The sequence below is a fragment of the Ixodes scapularis genome, unplaced genomic scaffold (assembly GCF_016920785.2).
Source record: "Ixodes scapularis isolate PalLabHiFi unplaced genomic scaffold, ASM1692078v2 PGA_scaffold0__279_contigs__length_252992795, whole genome shotgun sequence".
Taxonomy (NCBI): domain Eukaryota; kingdom Metazoa; phylum Arthropoda; class Arachnida; order Ixodida; family Ixodidae; genus Ixodes; species Ixodes scapularis.
In genome coordinates, this window is record NW_024609835.1 from 34,790,644 (window position 1) to 34,804,617 (window position 13,974).

General features: G+C 43.7%; 1 protein-coding gene across 1 annotated transcript in view; it reads right to left on the minus strand.

The window, feature by feature from the left end:
- The window catches only part of LOC8030900 (doublesex- and mab-3-related transcription factor 1Y), an 83,986-nt gene that overhangs the window by 65,424 nt on the left and 4,588 nt on the right, over window positions 1-13,974 (minus strand). Inside the window, exon 2 of the mRNA XM_002403405.5 lies at window positions 11,413-11,460. Within this exon, the coding sequence (XP_002403449.3) occupies window positions 11,413-11,460 (48 nt within the window). The remainder of the gene's footprint in view (window positions 1-11,412; window positions 11,461-13,974) is intronic.

The window sequence follows — 13,974 nt, forward strand, 5'->3', positions numbered from 1 at the left end:
GATGAAGCACGCCCCGGAAAGCCGTCTTCCATTATGTTTCTCTGTTTTAGCGTCAAATCGTTTTGCGCGTGTTATATGCTACTATTTTTCAAAGAGTCTCTCCAAGTCGTCATATAGAATCGATTCCAAGGCTTCGACTCTAAAAGGCCGGCTTTGTTTGCTGATACGGCGAGGAGACATTTGTTTTCCTCCAATGAAAAAGCAAGCAAGAAAATCGTCTAGCCGCAGGATTACGCTGTCGTTCGTTCGTGCTATGGTCTAAGAGTTCCTCGAATTTCTCATTCTGTGTGTGCGTTGGAACCTGCCTATGGACATAAAGGGTTCGAGCAGAGTTCCACGCAAATAGCGCAAGCAAACGCGAATTGTTTTACGCACACGGGCACAAAACAGAAAGCAAGATGTCGATATCTCGATTCTGCTTTTCCAAAGTCATTTTAAATTTCCCCACACGATATCATAATGGAAATCTTTATACGCTTATATAATGACACTCGATAAACTTCCAAAGAAACACGAAACTGTGCTTCTCAGTTGAGCGTAAAAAGTTCCTAAGGGGATGATTTTGTTTTTCGTAACATACGAGCGCGTTTCATTTTTTTTTTACCAATTTTTATCTTTGGTCGAGCTGACCAATCCACTCAGTTAAATTAGGAGAATTTCTAGTCAAGTTATTTCTTGAAACGCAATAACCAGCACAATAATTTGTTGGGACGTGTTGTGTTAGCACCCTTCGAATAATTATTTTTGTGTCTGCAACGTTAGAATCGTTTTTGTGTGAACTATTGCTGTTATGCGAAGCCTCTTCCGGTCAGGACGTGATAATATTTTTATTTTTTACGAGCTGGGCGCATTGAAAAAAATGACTCGAAACGACGGATTCGTATTTATGTTATTTTTGTGTGCCTATTTTTAAAGAATTGTGTACGTCTTCAATTACGCTTCAGCGGCAAAGTCACTTCAAACATAAAACGTTAACTGGCCTAAAGTCACTTGTAATTCTTTCAAACCGGGCAGGACTCTTGTCTGCCGTCTTTATCATGGTCCGGCTCGTCGTTTCATTTAGAAGAACAGGATTAAGCTGCGGATTAAAAGGTATAAAGATGAACATTCTGGTACTCCAGCGATTTTCACCATGCCCCGGCTGAACGCTACAAATAGTTTGTACAGGGTTGCTTTGCCTTTGGATGTCTCGTGACTTTATGCACCCCGCTTACAACCGCGGAGACCGAACGAATGTTACTGATTTCTTTTTAAGGCATTCGTAAAACTAAAACTTCATTAAAAGAAGAAGTATTTGAACGCAGGTGGGAGCACTACTGTCGTCCAAGTTTCTACAAAAAAAAAAAAAAAGGAGAGAAAAAAAAAAGGTTGGAAACAAAAATAATTGGTAAGACAAGCGGAATGTGAAGACGTGTTTTTTTCATAGCGTTATAAGAAAATCGGTGTTCGTCTTGCGCTTTATACGATTGAACGAACTATGGTAACATTCGCATCCACGCAAATTTATGAAAAAATGAGAAAGTGTTACTCGTCCTCATGTTATGTTTATACAAAATCGTGGGTTCTGAATGACTGAATCAATAAATTATCTCGACAAAACTAGCAAATAAAAATGACCACGTTTAGCATCAGGAATAGAGTCAGTAATGTTTTGATAATTAACGTTTGTTTTTTACCTTATGAGTCAAGTGACTTGTGCCGACATTGGGGATAGCCGCAGCTGTATGCTTTTGTATCTGTGGCGCTTCTGAACTTTATTTCTACTATCTTAAGCTAAATATTGACGTAGCAGTGCGCCGTGCAGCTATTGTGAGGTAGTTTTAATATTCCTGAAAATCTAGCAACTCATAATTAACGGCTAATTGCGCGAGTGCGACGCGGTGGTGAACGTAAGCAAGGTATGAGGTCTGTTAATTACTTTTCTTTTTTTTTTTTTGGGGGGGGGGGGGGAGTTTTCTTATTTTATTGTCTCATCTTGGGCTGTGGCGTTATTTCTTAGAAACATTCGGTTCGTGGCAATTTCTTGATCTAAAATGTGTCAGTCTCCCTTTCAGTTAATACGACCTTTTTGTGGTTTATTTTTTTCAAATAAAAACAAAAACGTAACAATAAATACGAGTGTAATCAAAGCTATAAATAAAAATAAAAAAAAATTATCAAGAATCATCTTGACATCATAACCTCGGCCTACACTTAGAGGCTTTCAGATTTCTTTTCAAGTCCTGCTAGTAACTACCTTCATTCTCGTCGATTTTTAGGTAGGGTTTCTTGGGGAACTGCCTTCGAAGCTGTGAGCCGAAATTTGTTACAGCTGTCGTGAATGAAACAAGAGAAGACTTGTTGGTGTCATACCTCGGCAAACCTCACTCATGAGGGCCCTCACTCACCCTCACTCACCCTCACCTTCACAGGTGAGGTGAGGGTGAGTGAGTTTCTGAACCAGGAAAATTCATGAGTGTGAGGGTGAGTGAGGGCCGTGAGGGCTGTGAGGGCGGTGAGGGCCGTGAGGGCTGTGAGGGCGGTGAGGGCGGTGAGGGCCGTGAGGGCGGTGAGGGTCGTGAGGGCCGTGAGGGTGGTGAGGGCCGTGAGGGCCGTGAGGGCCATGAGGGCGGTGAGGGCGGTGAGGGGTATGAGTGCGTGAGGGGCGTGAGGGCGGTGAGTGGCGTGAGGGCCATGAGTGCGTGAGTGGTGTGAGGGCGGTGAGTGCGTGAGGGGTGTGAGGGCCATGAGTGCGTGAGGGCAGTGAGTGGCATGAGAGGCGTGAGGGCCGTGAGGGCCGTGAGGGCGGTGAGTACATGAGGTGGTGTGAGGGCCATGAGTGCGTGTGGGCGGTGAGTGCGTGAGGCCCCCTTCAGATCGAGCATCTTTCTCAGCAATTTTGGTGGTAATGGCGGGTTGTTCTCTAGCTTTCCCTAGATCGACACGAATTGCTGAGATCGGGTCCGGCTCGAAATAAGCAAGCAACTCGGAGCAATTCGAATGCGTTTGAAACGGCTGCATCCAATCAGGGACGCAAAATTTTCACGTGATACCTCGTGTCGGCGATGATGACACCGAAAGACTTGGTTCTGGTTTGAAATCGATCGTTTTTTTGGAAATAAACTGTTTCAGAAAGGTGCATTAGTATTCTTAACGAGATTTAAATGCATAAAAACACGTTTATAACGCGTAATTGTGTCTAAATAGTGCAAGAAAAATAAAATATTATGATGACGATGGCAAATTGCAGCAATTGGTTGCCGCGTGTGATCGCGGGCGACCCGTGTTGCTGGTGTTGCGACGTAAAGTTTCTGGGCGAAATTTCCCCATCTGAAGCTGGCTTGAGTGGCGTGAGGGCCATCAGTGCGTGAGGGGCGTGAGGGGTGTGAGGGCGGCACGTGAGGGCGGTGAGTGGCGTGAGGGCGGTGAGTGGCGTGAAGGTGGTGAGTGGCGTGAGGGCCGTGAGGGCGGTGAGGGCCGTGAGGGCGGTGAGGGCGGTGAGTGGCGTGAGGGCTATGAGTTCGTGAGGGCCGTGAGGGCGGTGAGGGCCGTGAGGGCGGTGAGTGGCGTGAGGGCCATGAGTGAGTGAGGGCCGTGAGGGCCGTGAGGGGCGTGAGGGCCGTGAGGGGCGTGAGGGCCGTGAGGGCGGTGAGTGTGTGAGGGCCGTGAGGTTCAGTGAGGGTGAGTGAAGGGCTGAAGGTGAGTGTGACTGTGAGGGTGAGGGTGAGTGAGGGGCTGAAGGTGAGTGTAGCTGTGAGGGTGAGGGTGAGTGAGGGGCTTAGGTGAGTGTGGCTGTGAGGGTGAGGGTGAGTGAGGGCGACCTGAAATGCCGACCTCTGGTTGGTGTACCGCCGCTACGTACATGGGAAAGTCGAAATCCGCGGAAGCTCGTCACTCCATCTCAATAAAGCAGTATCATCCACTTCAAAGTATGCTAAACAGAACTTACAAATAAGACGTAAAAAAAAAAAGTTCACGATTTTTCGCTGTAGCTTCCAAATAAAAAAACCACAGCGACAGCCGAGGTGCTGCAAGCTGTACACAGTGTTACACTGCCACCCTTAAATTCAACCAGACTGATCACGTCCCCCTTAATCGGACGGTGTTCATGTGACATTGACATCTCGTGACACCGTATTATCATAACGCACCATGACGTCACGTGACATGATGGCGTCACATGACACTAAATTCCCACCAAGTCAAACGAAGAAAATTGTGACGCCGTGTGACACGAGGTCAGGCGACACTGCGACGTCACAATGTCCCGGCAGTGATTCCCCGCTAAATTTAGCGGAGAAACGGTGCCACTAAAGTTAGCGGGCGAAGGCGCACTCGAAACACATATGTGAGTCTTATGTGATGGCGCATGCGCAGTTCGTACCGGAGGGTCCACCGTACCGTATCGGGTGTGCATAAACGGTTCCCTAAGACCCTAAGACTCTGTTTAGTGGATCGTTCCAATACCTCCAATAACAGTACCCGATAACGGACACGATGCATGCGCAGAGGCGTCGACGGAGTTACTCGGTATCGTTATCGGTGTCGTCGGAATTATCTACTGAAACGCCCTAATAACGGCTATCGCTAAAAAAAAAAAAAAGAGCTACACGAAAAGCCGTTGTTTGTGAGATTACATACAGCGGTATCGCTTCCAAGGATTCAGTGTATAAGTCATCAAACATTACATTTAGTAAGTCTGTCCACGGTGTATGCTTACAATTCACGAAGCAACGCAGGATGCACGACAGTAAAGGTTAGCCGATGGCTCCTGAAACGTGTTTCAAATTTATTTTTCGCGAGCGTCTTTCATAAATTAAATGCTAAAAGGAAAGCTATTGAATCCGAGGACATTAATAATCCTGCCTCTTTGAAACAAGCTATGCCTGCGGGGTGAGGCTTCTCGGAGCATACAGAGACCGCGTAATGCCGTTTGTTGCTGCCCCCCTTCCAAAAAAAAAAAAAAAAAAAAGTTGTACGATTTTTTTAATAATATGATCTACATCACTACAGCTAACCTTTTGACGTGCAGGTGACGTTTAAGAGGACGTTTGGTCTCTTTATTTTAAGCATTTTATGCGCATAAAGCAGTCGCTTAGGTCAGATTTTCTTTTAGAAAAAGACTCGAATATCGTTTTAAGCTTTTAAGCGTACGTGTGTGCGTAGCGAGGCTATCAGGGCGGTATGGAAGCTTCTGGTACTTTCAACGGTTTTCGTGCTCTTTTATTCCCACAAACGTTAATCATTAATCATAATCTACGTTATCATCCCCCCCTAAGAAAATAAAAAAGATTGCGCAGCGGCAGGTGTTTATAGAACATTCATGGTAGCGCAGTGTATCGAGCAGCCTTCGTTGAAGGCTATAAAACACAAATCAAAGCACGGACTTCAATTACAGAAACAATTTAGGATAAAGCAAAGCGCCAACTCCCGTAAGGCCACAAACGAGTAAAAAAATTGAAAGTCAGCATAAGATTTTGGCTTGCTACCACCCAAAAGACACCAGAAAAAAAAATAGTGTTTTGATAAAACAGATTGCTGCTTAAACGGGCGAGCGTTTAGAGCTCGTGGCCAACAACAAATCTGCATAAAATTCACGTTTCCTAAATTAAAACAGTTTAAGGCAGATGTGAAAATGTCAAAAATCTTCAGTTACTTGGAGCTTCGTGTTTTTTTAATTTTTTGTTCTCACAAAGAATAAACGCGAACAACACCGTTCGGCTGGAGAGTGCCTCGATGGCAACGTGATAATCCCTTATAGGTTATGTAGATCTAATGATGATATTCACCAGTAGGCAAGAGGCTTAAGTGCAATATAGGCAGACGCAGAACTTGGAACTTTTGAGCCAACTCTACGGCGTTTGTTCCGACTTATTCACGTAAGCGCGGAATACGCAATACAAAAACTGGCAAGGAATACCCGATGAACAACGTGACAATTCAAAATAAATATTTTAGAATTTTTAGTAACAAATGTGACGCGCATCATGTACACCCCCCCCCCCCCTAAAAAAAGATATATACATATATTTAACGCGATTTATAACGGTGTCACAAGACTACCGAATCAATATTTTGCTACAGCGTCAAATATATTCTCAATAAAGTAAAAAAAAAAAAAAAAAAAAAAAAACGTAACTGCTCGAAACCGAAACCGAAACTGAACTGGGGAGGAAGAAGAATTATAGAGGAGGAGAGCATTACTGAAACTTACATGGCTGTGCAACTTTTTTTTTTTTTTTCTAAATCAATCTATTTTTAGTTTTTAAGAAGCCATAAAGATAGGCATCATATTTCTTTTTTCTATTTTTAATATTGAGTGTGTACCTCGGATGACCCACGAATCGCGACTGTGATTATATCAGTTGGTTGTGTCTAAACCATAGAAAATGGCACGTCACCACGTGCCATTCTCAAATGTACAAATAAACACCTTGGCGAGCACACATACCCTGTTAGCATCCCTTTAACTGCCTATTCTCAAAACGCTGTCCAAACGCTCCCCCCCCCCCCCTTTTTCGTTCCCCCAAAATTCTCGATGCATCTGGTTTACTATGCAATCACTCAACCAATATTTGTTTCCAGAAGATTGACGTAGCACATATTAACTATACTCGTTTTCACCACAAGAAAAAAATTGCGGTGGCTTAGCTCGGCTATGCCAGGATATACGTAGCTTGAGCTTATGCGCACAAAATGAGAGTTGCTATCAAGCGGCTGCGGTGCAGCGTCAGACTTGGCTACTGCGCAACGGAGGCGCACAGCTGGGCACGCGGCGGCGCCAGTGCCTCTACCGCGGCTATGACGTCACTTTTCTGGAATGCGCAGATCGGCGAGGCGGGCGCGACGGCGGCGGCGGCTCCGGCGCGCCAGCTGTGCGCCGTGTGACGTCACTGCTTTTCGCGCATTCGCAGCACGGAGCACGGCTCATTATGCGAGCCACGCGAAACTGCTCAACCTCGGGCAGTGCAGCTCACGCTACAAAAGGAAGTTTTGTGCAATTCCTCATACGCCGCGCGGGGTACTTGTTACGATATTTGGTTGTCGGAGGAAGAAGCGATGCTTTTGACATTTGAAATGTGTACTTCTTGATAAGGTAACATACATATAATAGAAAATGCGCCTACATATATCTTAATACTCTACATAAAGAAGGAGTTTAGTAACGCTCCGCGAGGATCGGGACTTCTTTTTACTACGGTTCTTGAGGTGAAAACCAGTATAGTTGCAAGTACGAAATCAAATCTAGTCTAAACTACCTGGTATCCAAATGAGAAGTCATACTTGTAACTTGGTAACTCGCTACCAATCACAATTTTAATATACGTCATCTGTCAGTTCCCTACCCTCCCCTCCCTCCCTCCCTCCCTCCCTCCCAGCAACGTCCGGGTATCGATACCCAGCATAGAGATAGTACACAACTGCGCATTTACATTTTTTTAGGTCACTCGCAAGATACTATGGTAAGAATATAAGGTAACCTCGATCTACTTTCATCCAAAAGTAAATTATTGCGACTGCCCCTCTTTCAGGAAAATTGCAATCACAACGGTGACCTCAGGATTTAATTTCTCGCATTTTTCCTCGCATTGATAACGTGCGTAAAGTTCTAGCTTCAGTCATTTCATTTTTTTTAAATTCACTATTCAATTAGCAACGACAGATTGAAATAACCTGCGTAACAGCATTACGTTTGACCCAAGAAAATCAGGTTAAATGTGTATACTAACCGACTATTTGCAATCGCGCTTATAGCACAAGCATCGATTACTTTTGCTAGTGATTTGTACAAATACTTTGTTCGCGTCCTTTCTTTTGTATAACACATAGTTTAGTGTTACGTGTAACGACGTTTTAGTGTTTATTTTTTAGTATTTGCATTTGCATAACGATATCTCGCAACTCCTAACCCCTTATCTAATGCATCGTACGGGCCCTCAAGGTATAATGAATGGCGACAATGATAATGACGTGTTCTAAAGACGGAAACCGCTTCCTTAACAATCGAAAAAAAGCTCAGTAGTTTACGCTATCACAGCAGTAGTTTGCTTGCCTCTGGCTATCGTGTGTCGTCGGCGTATCTCAGAGTATTACCGTGTGTCAAGGAGAAGCCACCTTGGGAGTGCGGTACATAGCTTAGGTATGACCTTACCAAGTTCTTGCGTTCCAGCTAACAAACCATGCAAGGGAACAGTTAATATCTGAGGGACTTCAACAAAAAATACACGACATCGATTACGTCACAGATATCTTAAGTCCTAGAGGATTTCAACACAAAATACGCGAGCGACATTGATTGCATCACAAATACTTTACAGGATTCGCTCCTTTTTGTGCTAAACTGGAGAGAAGCCGTAAGATCACCTTGAAGAAAGCAAGTGCTACACACTGTAAACGACTTTATTTTCACGAGTTCTATAGTTGGAGAATCTTGCAAAATGTGGTTTTTGTGAATACTTTTTGCTCAGGCATAAAATTTCGTGACTGCGGGTGGTATATGTTATGCGTTTGTAACTATAGAATAATATATTCACGTGATCTATCTTTCGCCATATTTTTCTAGTCGCGAAATTTGCGAAAATGAGGTCCTCACGAAAATGAAGTCGTTTACAGTGTACAACCGACGCTGTATTTCGATATTGTCGATGATTTGTAAATTCTCTATTCTCTGTAAACACTATAGACATTCAGACTTACCTGAACACCGCCAAAAATGCGTTTGCTTTCTTCGAGAACTCATGTTCCACTCGCTGAACGAGTTGATATATTTCTACGTTAATGGTACAATCTTGTTGCGCCTAACTAAACCGTGTAACCGTAATTCAATCATAATGCTCCACTGGTGCCGCCCATAATGATCTCAATAGCACGGGATTCAAGCCATGAGTTCTTCGCGTGCAATGGGTCATTCTTAAACATAAAAAAAAAGGTCTGAACTCGAGAGTTGTGAAGCCAGAGGCGATACGTAATGCTCTTCATTAAGGAACAATCTCTAAATAATAAATGGTAGTGAAGATTTACAAAAGAAAACCCGAACTTCTCTCTGCTTCATAAATGTCACATGTGACTCTTCCATGTTTTCCTTTCTCCTTTTCTTTAGTTGAAAATCATGAAACTATACAACACAACAAGGATGACAAACAAAAATGTTAAAAATTTCAAAATAAGAAAGGGGTGAGTCTTTTTAAGCCGTACTCTTTGCGTCCTTACCCTTAGCAAAAAGAGGCCGTACTTCAAACGAAGTAGAAATATATTTAGTACGAATATGCATTTTGTATTTATTCTGTATTATTTTGGCCGCATTCGAAATACGCGCGTAAGGTATTCAAAATACATTATAAATATGAATCAAAAAATATTTTAGATATACCAAAAATATTATCCCTTCACACTCAAGATGCCATTTGTGCATTAAAAACCGGTTACACATTTTTTTTTTATTTTCGGTTTTGTCAGCAAATGGTGTCCCTGTGATATTGGAAGGCACTACTAAATACATCTTACAAGGCTACATTAGAAACGAACACAAACACAACCACCAGGAGGCACTGAACAGCTCATTCACAGTCCCGTTGACTGCTGTAGAGCCTTATATAGCCTACATATTGAAGGTAATCATTTTTTCGGTGACCACCTCTGCGCTTATTAAAGTTCCAAGCATTCAATCTTCTCCTCGGGAGTCTGTCAAAGGGGAAACAGTGTTTTGAAGTTCGTGGACGATATCTCTTACTAAAAGGCATTGGTACAACTAATAACGATTCGGCGCAGTCCCTAAAACAATATCCACACAAACGGCTCATAAGATACATGTTATTGCTTCTCTGCGTAGCACCACTCAGGACGAAGCGAATCAAGGCAGTTTCTTCACTTTAAAATAGTGTAAACGACATTATTTTAGTGAAGACCTAATTCTCGCGAAGTTCGCGAATCGCCTACAATTCCGAAAAATAGGTCCCGTGGACAATTCCGGCAAAATGTAAAAACATTAAAATCGATATTGCGATCCCAGCGCGTCGCGAAAATTAGAATTTGCAAATTATTCCAAAACTCCAACTTTGACCTAAATCGCGAAATATTGAGCCCGCGAAAAATAAATATTTTACAGTAGTTGTTCTGCCTTTCCTTTTTAGTAGTTGTCTATTTAATATGGTAGTTAATGTCACTATATTAAAGTCACTATTCACATCACGTACAATGGTGAGTATACACGTTCAGTGGACTAACATTGTGCTAACAAAACCACGCCAAACGTATCTGTTCACAGCACCTGCTGAAGTTTTCCAGCATCAGCAAATGTTGTGGTTCTAGTTCCCGAACCCCGTTTGTGATTGGTGTGCAAGGAACTGATCAGGTGTGTTCTTGATAGAAAAAAGGAAACAATAACATAAACTGGGCTGATTTATCAGTGCGATGCTGCGCAATTCAGTTGACAAACTAATCAAATGTTGTATTTAGGCGCTTCAGTGTACTCCATATCTGCTTGAAGTGAACTTCTAAAAGGGGAGCTTTTCAATATTTTGGTAGTTTAAGTCAAACTACCAAAGTATTGCAGTCAAAAGGTACTTAGAGTATAACACAACAGTATTTACGATTTTCAGGTATTTTAAGAGTATTCTGCACGTATTTTTGATTGCTCCATTTTTTTAGGGTTGGAGTATATTTTGCATGAATTAAATAAATATTTCAAGAAATATATGTGAAAGGTATTTTGTGCCTATTAATTTAGTATTTACATATTTCAAAACGCATAAAGGGAACTTCAAATGTAGTTGAAGTAAAGGTATTTTAAAATGATTTTTAGAAGTATATTTTAGTACTAAGTAAAAAAAAAAAAGAAGTTTATATTTTCGGTCTATTTTTCGTGTACTTAAAATTATGAACTGTATTTCAAATACACTCAAATTAGAATGTGGTATATTTCAAACGTATTAGTTTTCGCTAAGGGTATCCATGCAAGCTATACTCTGCAGTTCAAGCAGCCCGGTAGCTATTCGTCGTGCTTATATATGTTTATATGTTTATACATGGCGCACAAGCTGTCACGCTCTGCCAGAACATTTAGACCGCCTCATCTTAATACATGGGTTCATTGTGCCTGATAACTGCACACGCACACTCCAATCGCAAAACCATACAAGAAGATATGCATGATTTCTTTTCATTGACAAACAGTAAAGATTCAGAACTGATGCTTTGCATCAATTATGTATCTCTACAAAAAATTAAAAAAAAAAGCTCAAAACACGGGAATAATTTAACAGCCAGCGGTTTAAAACAAAGTGAGTGGTGACGATGAACACTTCATTGCATGTGGAGCAAAATTTTGACTAAAAAGAAAAAAAAAAAAAACACCACGCCTGCGCGCGGCACAACGGCGCTTCAAAAGGAAAAGAGCATTCAAAGGAGGTTTGGTGTGCACAAGGCAACGCTCACCTCCAGAACGCAGGGCGTCCGAGCCGCAGGATCCCCGGACTGCGTAGTCTGCAAAATAGGAACTGCAACTAAGGCACGAAGCTCGGTAAACAACACAAATGGTGGCACCGAAAATGCTGCTCTGGGTTTTGTATAATAACCAGTCATCCAAGGCTACCGATGAGAGTCAATATTGCTTAGAAGCCCCGTGTGCAGCTGTCCGTGATTTCCAAGCCTATAAGCTATGTCGCGTAGCCCTCCCCATCTACGTAAATCATCCTCGTTAGGAGGGGGCAGTGTAACCCCCCATTCACACTGGAAGCGGATCCGCGTTCGCGAAGCGGTTGCGAAAGCCATTGTATAAAGATCCAGTGCAATTGCACGCGCATTTGATGTCATCACATGCGCGTGCAATTGTACTGAATCCTTATACAACCGCGTTCGCAACCGCTTTGCGAACGCGGATCCGCTTCCAGTGTGAATGAGCCCTTAGACTTCCGCATGATTGAAGCCAAAAGATTGTGGACATGACTCGTATACACCAACACACTGTTTAAAAACGAGCCCGCGCTTGCCCACACCAGGTGAGGCCATTCCGCGTGCGCAGAAACCATAATCGCGCGAGATATGAAGCGTCTGTGCGCATGCGCAGTGGCGACACCAGCGCCACCGCAATTGGCGTGACATTCGGCAGTTGGTGTCTACGCTTACCTTCTACTCCACGAGTCTTTTTTTTTTTTTCTTTTTCGTATAGGCATTATATTTTTATGTCTTGTTGTAACCTGGTAAGTAGGCTGGGTGCTCTTAAAGTATAATGATTTTCAAATCTCTACCAATGTGCAACAGAAAAAGTCACTGTTGTAACGCACAAGCAGAGGAGCGCGCGCCACAGGCACACCTACACGCACATGCAGGAACAAATAGAAACTGATCTACAACTAAATACACGAAAATAAACGCAGGTGTGGTATACACGAACTCAACTCTCCTACGTCACGCCGCGGTGGTGGCGCGTCGGACGCACTTCCGGTCTGGGGCGGTGGGCAGAAGTCGCCGTGCGAGACATGCATTCCTGTGTTCTTTTCAAAGAAATCAGACAAAAAACCTGCTTTCTCGTGAAAATGCTGCGATGGGGGATGTACCAAAAGAGTCTGGAAAGGTTTGAAGATCAGTTTTCATGTGTTTCTGCCCGCTCGGTTCGTCCAAGTACGTGGATAGTAGCCGTGAAAAGGGTAAACCAGACGCTGTCGAACTACGATTGCTTGTGCGGCCAACACTTTGTGGTCGCCAGATGTATTTGTTTTGTTCCAACATGAACGAGAGAAAACTGCCAAGTTGTCCGGACCACTCACGGGTTCAGTGCGTCTTCAAACTTACACGGCCGCCTGATCATTCGAACTTTCGTCTGCTCTTTCGAACTTGTCTGCTTTTTGTCGTCTGCTCGTTGAAACAAAAGCGGCCCGTAGACCAATCTTTGACCGGTTGATTGCGATAAGAAGTAATTGCAGGCCCCAAACGACTTAAGTAGGCTCGGTGTAAACAGTACATACAAGATGTTGATTATTGGAACCAGTGGCCATCACCGACTTGCTACGCTTGGTCTGTTTCCGCTTCCGAATTTCAGTATCGACGTCGATCATCGCCGCTACCTTCTACACTTTTGCAGCAGGAGCGACGTCGCGACCGAAAATATCTACAAGATTCTCATCGTGGTTTTGGCGTCCATTCTGTGGCGTTCACGCGAATGAATCGCCGCACGTCAAATTATTTACGCAAAGTTTAGCGGTGTAACGAGCCTTGATAGTTTCGCTCAGGCGATTAAAGTGGTAAGATATTGCTATGAGGACGTAGAATCAACAATTCCAACGTGAAAAACAGTATGCAGACTCACACAGACGCCGACAACGTGACATTCCAATGGCTTGTGGACGCGGGACACGGTGCTTCTTGCCCGCACTCCATTTCGCATGCGTTCGAACTGTCGTCTGCTCTTTCAAACTTGTCTGCTTTTTGTCGTCAGCGCGTTCAAACGACAGCGGCCCGTAAACCAAACGTTGGCCCGGTAATTGCGATAAGAACTAAGTGCAGGCCTGAAAACACTTTTGAAGGTTGGTTGTGGTAAGTAGGTTAAGTGTAAACAATAGATACAAGAAGAAGTTGATCATTGTCACCAGTGGCCGTCACCGTCTTGTAATGCCCGATTCTACTTTAGGTTTTCAGTATCGACGTCCACCATCTCAGCTACGGTCCACGCTTTTGCAGCCCGAGCTACGTCGCGACTAAAAATAGCGAGCAGAATCTTATCGTGGGAGTCAGGCTATAGCGCCCATTCTGCGGCGTCCACGTGAAATAAATTGCCACAAGTCACATTATTCGCGCAAAGTTTTGCCTCGTTAATTTTGCTGAAGCCGCTCAAGTAGTCAGACATTGTTAGGAGGATGTAAAATCAACAAATCCAACGTGAAAAAGAGCACGGGGACTCCGAACGACGCCGAAAACAACGCAATGCAATGGTTTGTTTATGGGCGACGGCGGGCTTCTTGCCCACCGTTCACCGCGCATGCGCGGCGCCGGTGGCGTCCG